The sequence below is a fragment of the Cupressus sempervirens genome, chromosome 4 (genome assembly GCF_028749045.1).
Source record: "Cupressus sempervirens isolate cs-2001-9-10 chromosome 4, ASM2874904v1, whole genome shotgun sequence".
Classification (NCBI taxonomy): Eukaryota; Viridiplantae; Streptophyta; class Pinopsida; order Cupressales; family Cupressaceae; genus Cupressus; species Cupressus sempervirens.
Window position 1 is genome coordinate 517,976,471 of NC_143121.1, and position 12,462 is coordinate 517,988,932.

The 12,462-nt window shown below is 35.6% G+C and overlaps 1 protein-coding gene across 4 annotated transcripts in view; it reads left to right on the forward strand.

Annotated features, from left to right (window-relative positions):
* LOC149562204 (phosphomannomutase-like) overlaps positions 1–12,462 on the forward strand; it is a 250,289-nt gene that overhangs the window by 142,083 nt on the left and 95,744 nt on the right. For 3 of the 4 annotated variants that reach the window (XR_016363901.1, XM_089825748.1, XM_089825747.1), the window contains 3 exons: positions 4,769–4,813; positions 4,973–5,039; positions 5,977–6,053. Coding sequence is in view for 3 of the 4 variants with exons in the window: in XM_089825748.1 (XP_089681874.1) it covers positions 4,769–4,813; positions 4,973–5,039; positions 5,977–6,053 (189 nt within the window). In the remaining variant the exon portion in view is untranslated. The remainder of the gene's footprint in view (positions 1–4,768; positions 4,814–4,972; positions 5,040–5,976; positions 6,054–12,462) is intronic. The other variant, XM_089825749.1, reaches the window with a different exon arrangement.

Consider the following 12,462-nt stretch of genomic DNA (forward strand, 5'->3'; position numbering starts at 1 on the left):
GAACAACTAGAATATGGGTCAAACAAAAAAGAGAAAAGAGAAAAAGATATAACTACCAAGCAATTGGTTACTATAAGATGAAAACCAAATATTATTCTTAACATAAATCTATGTTCCTCTCTTGCATCATCCCTAGGGTTTTCAAATCAGTGGAACAAGTGTAGCCTGCTATCTATCAGATCTATGTCCTTATTATTAAAATGGAACAAGCAAGAGAGATTGATCAGGTAGAGCTGATGAAATAAAGTACACACATCGTCAATAATAATTACCTAGAGATGAATAGATGTTAGATATGGCTGCAGTAATGTCACGTAGATCATGTAAATCTTCTATAATACTTACATAGAAGTAATTCCTTTGGAGAAGGGGCTTGTTATGATGCAAAAGATGATCCTTGGCAAGGTATTTGAGGCAATGGTTGCCAAAGAAAAGGATGAGGAAAATGTGTTAGAGACTAGGGCCATATCTATAGTGGCAGAACTAATAGAGCTAAAAGGGAGTCTTGCCACACTCTAGTTCAAATTGCAGGCTAAGAAGAAAATAAACCTTACCATTAGTTTGTTCAACATTGAAACAACGTTAATGCCCTCAAATTACAAGTTAATTCTCTAATTTCTTAAATGAGAGACAAGAAAAAAGAGAGTACTTAGCGAAAAGAGCAAGAGGAATCCGTGGCTCTGCAAGTCAGCTGACATCAAAATAAGATTGAAGAGTATGGATGAGTTGGGAGTAGACAATCACAAAACCCAAGTTTTAGAGCTAGGAAATGAGGATGTAGAGGAGGAATCCATTGCTTTAAAGATAAAGGTTATTGAGTCGAATGAAAAAGTTGAAAAGATTAAGAACGTGGATGAAAAAAAGAAAAGGATGTAGAAAATAGAGATATAAATTGATTGGTTGAAATTTAGGAAAAGTTTAACATGAACCGAGAAATGAAGTCAAAGCTATCTAACTATTACGTGGATCCATCAATAGATTAGTTAACTAGAGGAGAAGGAAGAGGAGCCAAATGATCAAATTGGAGGTAAAGTTAGAGCTGCGCAGTCAACATCCTTGGAGCTAGTAAAAGAACTATGTAAGCATTACTGAGATAATATCACCGAAGCAGGCAGTGGATTACAACATGGAATAGATTTTTTTGCATGTTGCACATGTTTAGGCCTAAGATTCCCTATCTAAGTTGGATCCATCACTACAATTTTGATGCTAATGATGGCCACTGTTGAGAGCTTCAAACAAAAGCTCCACAATATTGTCTGAGGTCTTCATAGGTGTAGCTGATATTGATAGGTCAAAGTTGACAATTTGAATAAAATGTTCAAGACAAGGATATAGCTTCCCCGCATTGTAAAGCTTGCTTGTTTTCACTTAAGATGGTGACAAATGTGATGGAAACATTCATCAATTGTTATAAGGACACCTCTCACCATTCAGTAATAATGGAAGGATATTGGCTATACAAAGCTTCCTTAGATGTATTGACTATAAAAGAATTATGAATCTGTATGCCAAGGTCCATCTCTCATAGTGTTGGTCAAAGAGATAATGCTGTCATTAAGCCCTTGTCTGAACTTTAAGTTCAATTGTGAAACATTATAACCAAACTGCATCATTTCTCTTATTACGAGTTGTTTGAGCTAAGATGCAGATCTGCCCTTTGCAACATGTTGGGATTCCTTTGGGGTAGGAATGGGGGCAAGGTAAAAGATCCTTTCATTGTTTTTTAGTGTTTTCCCCTATGTTTCGCTGACTTTTTGGGATGGGGGGATGTCAGGACACATTTTGGGGATGAGACTGTTTTAGGCCACTTTTTTGGGATGGGAATAGGGATGGCTATATAGATAAAAGTAAAAAATATAGGGAAATTTGAGATATTCATATGATAATATTGATAAAATTCCAACTATAATCATATTGATATATACATTCTAGTATCAATGATTCAAAAGTACTTAGTAAAACACAATGAATAAAATTCACCTGTGATGAGAGTCCAACAAATTAATACTACTACTTAATTGCTTCCATAATTCATTTCAAGCAGTCAATGTGCATGTTATATGAATAATACTGCATAAAAACCCAAATGCCCAAAGGCTACAAATTTGCACAAGTACAAATGACAAAAACTGTAAAACATATTGATGAAAAGAAAAGTTTGATGATTTGGGCTTGACTTGGCAGCCCTAAAGTTTGGGGGCAGCAATTATAAGCTGCTCAAGATGCTAGATGTGAGAAAAGACCAATGATAGAGGAGATAAAATTTGTTTTTGAGAAGATTGAAAAGATGAAGCAAAAAACAAAAAGAGGGACAGCTGGCCATCCCTTAAATGTTTTGTCTGAGCATTTTAGAGATGTCTGTTTTGATTGGGGATGTCCCCCACAAAAGGATACATTTTGGGTACACTTGGGAAACGTTCCCAAGCCATTCCTTATCCCCTTGACGAGAACTATCCCCCAAAATGCAGCGTGAACAGCTGCTTTTCCCGTTTTATTATGGTGAATTTTGCAATTATGCGATTTTGACTCTATGTCCGATGGATGTGATTTTGTCTCTTAGCTTAGAGATTTCACTGAGAGCCGCTAAAACTAGTCTACATGATCCCTTTGGTTGGATTTTAACTTCTTTTCTGCAGCTTGGTTTTTGTATGTTGGTAGTGTATATGGTGGTGTGTAGATATTTTGATTCGTTTCTTGCTGTGCACTAATATTCTCCTTGATATGACCATCTATGGGATTGTTTGATGATCAAGCATGTGATTTTGTTTCAAAATCTGCCAATTGTTTGTCTCTAGATCTAGCAGTTGGTGGGAGATGGCCTTTCTTATAACCTTGGCCATGATGTTCAATTGTGTTCAAGTGACATGCAAACATAGAAATTCTATTGGTTTGGTGGAAGCATGTAGGGGATGAAAGGAAATGAAACATTACTGTTACTTGTTATACCTTTGATTGATGGTAATCTGCAGTCTAGAATCAAGGTGGATACAAAGGCAATATTTCAGTAAGTGCCATTATTTTGCAACTATTCAATGCTTCATTCAGGGTTCTTGCCAGTTGAGTTTGATGCTAGAGAGGAATGGACTTTATTGTTGATGACACATTTATGATTTTAGGCCTCAACTACCATTCTCTGTGATTTAGCCAATTAACATTTCTTTGACTTGTTTTAGGACAGCTAATAATTTCAGAAGCACTTGATAGGTAGTTGAGATGGCCATGTGCATTGAATAGAGAATGTTTGACATCCTTGAGATTCGTGAGATAGAATCCAACCACGCATGGATTTTCCACAAATACTTGCCTTCTTTCTCCCTGTTTCTCTCGTGCTTGTATAAAAGGGGCCACATACTTAGGGCTTCAGATAGAATTTTGCACTTTCATGCTTATAATGTAGCTTTATATGTAGTTTTCTCAATTTGCTTCTTTACTTACAAATTATAGAATGTCAGGCTTTGTATATGCTGCCAGACTTGAAAGCTTTTCCTGTATACAGAATTACATCTTGTTGAATAAAAGCATAGAAACTGTGGCTGATATCTGCTTGTCCAGTCTTTATGAGTTATGAATGAGTGAATGCCCATGCTACTTTCAAAATGTTAAATGTTTTTATTCCATTTAATCAGTAAAGAAGACTTGATTATCACATCTCCACCATTAGATTAGGATTTCATATTCATATCTTTCTCCCTGTTTTCTTATTTTAAGTATGGTAGCAAGAATTTGTTGGGAATTCTACAAGGAGCTTGCCTTTCAACTCTGGAGGCTATTTTTCAAGCTAAATCTCATGTTTGCAGAGTTTTCCATCTTGTACTTATGCTCTTCACATGGTGCATGTGTAAATTGCATCTGGATAATTACAACAGGTGGCTATAATATTTGTGTAACAACAGCGTTTTGTAGAAGTGTGACTATCCTATTATATGCTGCCTGATTATTGATGGATAACTATTGATTTTATATGAATTTGGAGGATGCTTATTGGAGAATTTGTGCTGCTATCAGTCTTTACTTTGTTTGTCTTAGATTGGTAACTTAGGGATCAATGGTCTCACAGCCTTTGGGGCAAAAATGAGAGCTTGGGCCCTAGGCACACATCTTATGCACCTTCTCAAACACATTCTCCAGGCATGAATGCCGCTGCTGCAGGAACAAGCCCAGTGGTTCCCTGAGTGATTTGAATCCAGATCTTCAGATTGTTGTTTGATTTCAGGTTCAGATTGTGAAAGATTTAAAACAACTTCAGATTTTAAATTTCACTTTTAATTAGAACACAGTTTACTACACTTATACGAATTTAAACATCCATACAAGTATTTTCATGAACAATGCACAGGCTTTAACCATCTTGGTTATGGCATATAGATTTCGGCCAAGAAACATTGTGGAAATTTATAGATGTTCAACCCACATTGGGGATTTACATGCTACAAATGTGGGAGCTCCTATAAATGTTACCATTGGAAATGCAGTTGTCCATGTTTGCACCTTTATTTTGTTGGAAATGTTCAGGTGCACAATGCAAATTTCTTATGCAACTAAGTAATTTGTCAGTCTTGTAGAATTTCCTCTTCTTCCATTTCTTGTCTTTTGTATTTGTTAAGAGATGTCACAAAGAGGGCTACTGAAATACCTGCCTCATCTTTAGGCACACATGCACTAACTATATACAAAGCTGAAATTCTGAGTGATGTTTGTTTACAATCTATGGCTCTTGAATTCATTATGATTGCAAGTCATATTCATTTATCTATTTTCTGTACAGGAGATATCGCAGGAGATGTTACAATTCATGCAAAAATTGCGAAAGGTATCACATTAACGGTTTACTCTCTTTAGTATCGGTTTCCATTCCTTGACCAACATTGATATTTTGGAAGTTTCTTCCATTTCTAACAAATAGTATTGTGTGGGTGCTGATTTTTGTTGTGGCACAATAAGTGAATAACAATTCTTTTTTGGCAAGCAGGTTGTGGCTGTGGGAGTTGTTGGTGGTTCGGACCTAGCAAAAATAACTGAACAGCTTGGCAAAAGTGGTTTGCACTAATGGCTTTCAAATATCTTTCAATTGGAAGAAGTAATGAGATTAGAGAAAAATAAGAAATATAATATCGCACTTCACTTCATGTGGAAAAATATTAGTATGACTTTTTCTTGACAATTTACAGTTCTGTATGTCATGATTCCCTCCTTTTAACAAGGAAGAGGAAATGTATTATAGTTTGAATTAAGGGAATGCAGAAATTTTGATATAAGATTTTATAACTCTGCCTAAGCACAACCTTTGGAAAGACCAGAAGGCACAACAAATCTACAAATATGTTAGAATTTTGTCAAGTGGCGCTAAATTCTAATATTGATAATGAACTTAAGCTATGCGGGTTTCTAAGTATTCTTGGGATTTTGTGGTTTTGTGTCCATGGTTTATTGATAACCAGAATAACAAATCTTCAAATATGAAATACATCATATTACTATGTAAAAATGGTGCAAAAGTATTTTACTTAAGAGGCTATGTTCTTTTGACTAGTCAAAATGTGCATTTGGCAAGAACACATGCTACAATAGGACTTTGAACATTAGATATTTTGTCACATAGATCTAACAAGGTTCATAAAATAAAGGTTAATATACTTAACTCTCAATAAAATAATAGTATCAGAATGAATGAGATTTTCAATGGGTGGACCTCCATTATAGATATAGTCAAGGATTAAGAAAATATATGATGTTATTATTGAAGAGATGTACTTGTTTGCTAGGTATATTATTCTGTTCACAATAGTTTGTTTATTCTTTTTTATTATTGAATTTCCACTTGACCCTTAAATGGATAAAATCATAAATACTCTTCATTGTGATTGTGTCGACCAAGATGAAGTTTAGAATGTAATTTCTCTTTAATGTTTTACCCTTAAAAATGAACCACTTGACATGATTTATTGGTGATTCTTTGGATCTTTCCACATGCAGCTATTATTGACTACGATTATGTCTTCTCAGAAAATGGTCTTGTTGCTTACAAAGATGGCAAAATGATTGGTAATCAGGTAAGCTTCTTGCCTCTCAGGAATGGATTTGTGAAATGATAATAGAATTAATGTCAATTCATTTTTTCCTTCTTCTCTGTGTTACATATGTTTTAATATAGTCCATGTCATAGGGATATGTATTTCTGCTTGGACATTAGAACTTGCCAGGCATACTGCCATCCTCATTTGAAGAATAGACATTCCTAACTATGTAATAAAGTCATCCCCATATTGCAAATAATGCATTGAAAAGATTTGAGGGATCTGACTTATTACAACAGACATATACAAATTGATATACTTAGTCAAAATGGTACTAAGGCATTGCAATAAACATACATATGAATTGATACATCAGATTAATTCATCTTCACAACTACAAGGACCAAGGCAACGTTATTGCTGTAGAGGAGATGCAACTATGTTAACAGAGATGCTGACACTGGCAAAGTCAATCTCTGAGAGATTCTATGGAGGTTTTCTTTTTCTATCTATAAGTTGTGGGTAACTTCTATTAAGAAGGGAGAAAATGAGGCACTTATTCTTGATCTGTAACCTTCTAAATATCTCCCTTATTGTAAATATCTTCATGTACTCTTGACACAGGGCTCCTTAGTGCTAACTAGTGGCATCAACATTGAAATAACAAAATTTTCCTTTATTTCCCAGTTCTCAGAAATATTACATGTGCTTGGCCTTATTTAGCTTCACTCATTCTCATCCTTGTAAATATATTTGGAACACAATGAACAGTGTACAAACATCAGTCTTTGTGGCTCTCTTATTATTGCATTCTGTCGCTCTCTTGTGAACTCATGCCACTACTAGTTTTTCCATCACATGACATAGTTTTGTGACCAATATTGGGGTTGCCTATTTTGGGTTCCGTTATAATCAGGCCTTTTGATGGTTTAGGTTTATTTACATTTTCAGCTCCTGGATTTCTTTTAACACCTACTTGGTAATTTAATTTGTACTTTTAAGTCAGTAGAAATACTTTTAGAATAATTGTGTTTTTTCCTTTTAGTGCTTTGGAACTTATCTGACATCCAAATCCTGAATCTTTTTTCTTTATTTTCAACTCTTATGTAATAACCCCAAAATGAACATATAAATGTAATTTTCTAAGGAATGAGCTATAATAAATAAATATAAGATATTATTATATAAATAATAAATGAATAAATAATAATATAATTATTATTACATAATAATATTTGTTATTATATTATTTTATAATATAATAAAATAAAAAGATCTTAAATAAATAAATATGAAATTAATATAAACTTATTATTAGCCAAATGGAGAGATACGGCCTTTCAAGATACATATTGGGTATAAAGGAAGTAAGAGGCATCGAAGAAGGACATGATCCGCCATTACAAAGCAATCAGGTGATTGATAGCCGGAAAAAAAAAACCTTTGATAGATCATCGTGGATATATCAACCGCAGTGGATGGACATGAATAAGAGTTGGCTCACGATGGATAAACATTAGCTAGCTATTACTCAAAGATAAGTAAACTCTGTATTCTCCATACAACAATCACGCATGTCGAAGTCAATGACACAGATAGCGACAGTATTGGAGTTTTTATTTCTAAACATAACACACGCGGAGCATTAATATGACAGTCAACGTGAATATATGGTGACAAAAATGGATGAAGCGATGTAGCAATATGAGGAGAGAGAACCAAAAAAAAAGGAATTCAAGTCAGCGAGAACAGAAGATAACGAGTAGGGAAAAGGGAGCGGGCATATTTGGAATCTCCGGGGAGAACGAAAGACAAACAAGAAACACTATACTCGTCGATCAGAATAGAAGATGGAGCAATTCATAGCTTGGGAGGATCTAAACAAGCAAACCAAAACTATGTATGATGTTAGAAGGAATCTAGCAAAGATAATAACAAGCTAAGAGGGACAGTCAAACATGGACCATAATCAAACAAGTCCATACCTCAGCAATAGAATACAGGATTGAGAATTATAATCACCCGATATAGAGGAGAGGAATATTGATCAATTATCAGAAGGATATCTTCCATATCAGCAAACTTAACAAACATACCATAGAGAAGGCGGAAACTAAGCCAAGAAGTTTGGGCAGAATAATAAGAGGTTAAAGCAAACATCCCTCAACTGATGGTGACTAAGAATAGACTTTGGGAACCAACAGCCCTTAGGATACGCACAGGCAGTGATAAGAATTTGATATTCTACAATATAGTGACGATTATGTTGAATACAATCATAGACAGAAATCAATAAATTGCAAATTAATACTAAAGGTGTTAAAAGCCAGGGAAAGGGAATGAATGTCAAGTTGTAAGAACTATTTAGAGAGTAATTTGCAGATGTGTGACAGTAACATAATAAAGAGAGAGAGAGAGAAGCAAGAAACTGTAGTCAATGACCGACAGTAATAAGGAGTGGAAAAATATCAAATAAGAGACACCAATTGTTATTACAATAAGGCCATCGAGACCAAGGGAGGGTGGTCATTATATATGTTTCATGACCGACCATTATTCTGATATAAAAAGTTCCAGAATTAAGAAGACACTAAAATATTTCAGAGAAGTGAGACTAAAAATAATGAAAGATAGAGCCAAACATGGATAAATATGTAACAAGAAAAATACATAAGTACAACTCTAATAAATCAATCATAGTTAATACCCAGATCTTTCAAAAGGGAATGTAGAAAGTGATAAGCACAGAGGGAAAGATACTGAATACAAAAGATTCATAAGAGTACATAAGGATTATGTAAGATAGATAATATGATAGTAACACAACAGAAGTAGCGATAATAGGAATGATAAGAGAAGAATAATAAAATAAAATATGGGATAGTGATAATAAGGGACAGTTGGAGTGACATGGTGATAAAGAGAGCACTTCCTAATACAATTCTAATTCATAGCAGAGATATATAATCATCTTAGTTTTGCTTTGGAAATGAATTTGCAGATAAAACTATCAATCAAAGATTCATAATCATTTACAAGATAAGAAATATGTATTTCTTCTTGAAACCAAATTGATCTTGGTAGAGGGTATCCATTTATGGATATCGAGTTCTTTAGAGAGAACTCAGAGATTAGAGGGCATTCAGAAATGAATGTCGGGATCAGAGTCCCAGAGAGATTTTTAGAGAAATCTCTTAGAGGCAATTTATATATTTTAGTGGTCAAACATATGTATATGTTAGAGACAGAGACTTGGTAGAGGTGGGATCTCTACCAAGTAGTGTTATCAGAGATCCCAAAGAGGCCTAAGGGAGAAACTCTTTCTATGACAATTCCTAACTGACACATAGTTCTCACCAGAGGGTTAGGTGATTGGAGAAAGGATCTCTCCTGTAGGATTAGGAAGGGTAGCTTGGGTAGTATTTAGATTAGTATTTACTTAAATCTAATATTGCTAATATGTTTTATATACAATTTTTGATATTGTACTGACAAATGGTTACAGGTTACAGCTTTCGAACCTAAGCAGAAAGCAGGGACATTACATCTTATAAGTGCTTTACATCTATTGTAATTTTTTTAATGATATTAAATTATTTTCATACACCATTCTTCATGGGTAGGCCATGTGATCAGTCCTTGGTTATAGTTTACCAAAATTTTCAATAGCAAAAGTAAAGATGCATAGATGACCGATATGGGGATATAATGCCCCGCTCGGAGATCCTTGGAACAAGGATAAATAAAAGTCTATATATATATATATATATATAAACAAGTATGGATGCACACGACAATCAACATACAGGGATCATAAAGTTCGCAACAGAAGACTAAACGAACATCTGAACACCATTGATCTCAAAGCACCACTACTGACCAAAAATGACAAGCTATAGAGGTCGAAAAAATGCATTTGAATCTGAAACATCCTGGATTTGAAAGGTCAAACACTAGGGTTCAAGAACTCTGTAGAGGGTAGCCAACTCTTAAAAAGTTTCGGTCAAGTGAAAAAGTGCCCGCTAGTCACCCGAGCAAGTTTTCTCACAAACCTAGGCGATATTTCTCATTATAGTCAGGCGATACTTCCAAACAACAATGTGATACTTCACCAATATCGTATGACATTTCTCACAAGGTTGTGCAATACTTTCAAGGGTCGTATGATAGAGTTGGCTATAGTCGTGCGATACTCTTCCAGTATCGTATGATGGAACTTCTTAAGGCATGCGATGCTTTTAAGTATCGTACGATAGATCTCTTTAAGGCATGCGATACTTCACTAGTATTGCCCAATGCTGAAGCACTGTCACCTAGGAATGCAAGAAAACATTCCGACGAACAAACAAAGGGATAGAATAGAGATAAAACCTCCACACTAGGGAGTTTTGGATCCACAAATTAAAGCTTGGACACTCAAACACAAGAATAGTATGACGGAAACACAACTAACCATCTAAACTATACTAGTGAATGAAAAACATGTGGAAAGAAACATTGCTATGAACATAAACAACTAAACTCGTGCTCGGTTCCTTCCAACCATAATAGCATCATGCAACCTCGAAGGTCCTAGCCATCCCCTGCGCATAACATCCCAAACTACCAACTAGATAGTTGGAGCTGTCTTATGAGGGCGTCACTACTACAATGTAATAACATCATAAGAACAAGAAGATCTAACATGCTAATCCAATAAAGCAATAGATATTCCAACCAAGTGAATCACATCATCTAAGTTCTAACCATATGCTAAACATCATAATAAGGAATGCGTCAATAAAACTAACATCATCTAAACATGATATCCAAGCATTCCAATTAAAGCATAAATCACAAGGAAACATACTTCGGAAACCCAAATAAACCAAGTAAAATCAAGCATTGATCGCAATTGGAAATAGACCGCCTCTGTACACTAGTCCTTAGTAGTGGTATAGGTAGCTATGCCTCCCAATCACGTGAAACCCGTAGGTCCACTCCAACCGTGCTGATGGAGATAATTATCCAACCACAAACACACATAAAGAAAACTTCCATAGTTAACACTCACGCAAGACAGTATAGATGACTGAAACCAAGATCATTAGACAATGCAAGTGGAACAAGTCATGGTCAGACACTCTATAGGTCAATTATGTAGGGGCTCGCTAGAGGGTAAGTAGCTTGGCATCAAGTAGCCCAAGTTAGTATCGTGCAGCATCAACTCCCTAGGGAGGCGCATGCACTGTGTCCTTGGACTTAATCGGGCGCTCACATATCAAGTGTCCTCGAACTAAATTGGGTGCTCGCTTTACTTTTTATTATCTTAGATTTATTACCCAGTAATTTATTTAGCTATCACTTATTTACAAACTTCTTCATGCCAACTTGGGAAATAGTCACCAAGGTTGCCAGAGAAGCCCCTCCATGGTGCTACCCTACATACCCATGCTCATCACATGATGAGCATCCGTAGGCAATGCATATTCCCTACCCAACCCTAGTAAACATAACTCCACCGAATACAACCTGGAGTTCGGGCCTTGCAAGCACCTAACAAATGCAAGCACACATGCTCGTGTGTGGGCACACCATCATCACGAAGATCATGAAACAAGGGTTGGATGAGAACACAAGCAAAAATGATACTCAACTGAATACAAGCTCGGGAGTATGGATGCGGTATGCATCCCAATGCAACATAAAAGTGCAACAGTAATTAGATTGACATCCTACGGATAATCCAAATCCACAACCAACATTATGCCAAGAAAACTAGGCATCACACAAATCGAGGTGAAACATCAAAAACCAATGTCGACAAAAATCAATGAAAATAAAACCCATTCACCACAAGGATGAAACAAAAATCCAATAAAATTTGGGTTTGAACACCGTATGCAAAAATGGCTAGCATAATGGTGCAAAACCCCAAACCGTCATCCCAAAAATCAAAGAAATGTTTGTACCCGACCAACTGGACAAAACTAGCAATTAGAAACAAAGAGGAACACTAGTTCTCAACCTCCTAAAATAGAGCTACCAGAAACGGAAGTAGAAATGGAGCTGAAACAACAAAACAAGACAGCCCTACCTGACAGTCAAATGGGTTAACATGGAAATTAGGACAATGAAATAAAAATCCCGCCGAAGTTGCTGAAAATTGCGGCAATCTAAGATCTCCCTGAGCTGGATCCAGTGAGACCAATCTCACAACAATCCCATGCTTGTACCTCCAACGAATAGAAACGCAATCCTATAGAAGAGGATTTGGAAATTTGCTCTCAATTTCTATTTTCCAAAAGTGAGAAGTGAGGAATAAAATTCCTTTTTTGGATACTTATTCACTTTTCGAGTGAATATTGGATTAGGGAAAATAAACGGGTTACCCAGTTAAACCCTAATTCAACCCAAACAAAAACAAGCTCTTCCAAGTAATTAGAATTCAACTACGACAAAGCTA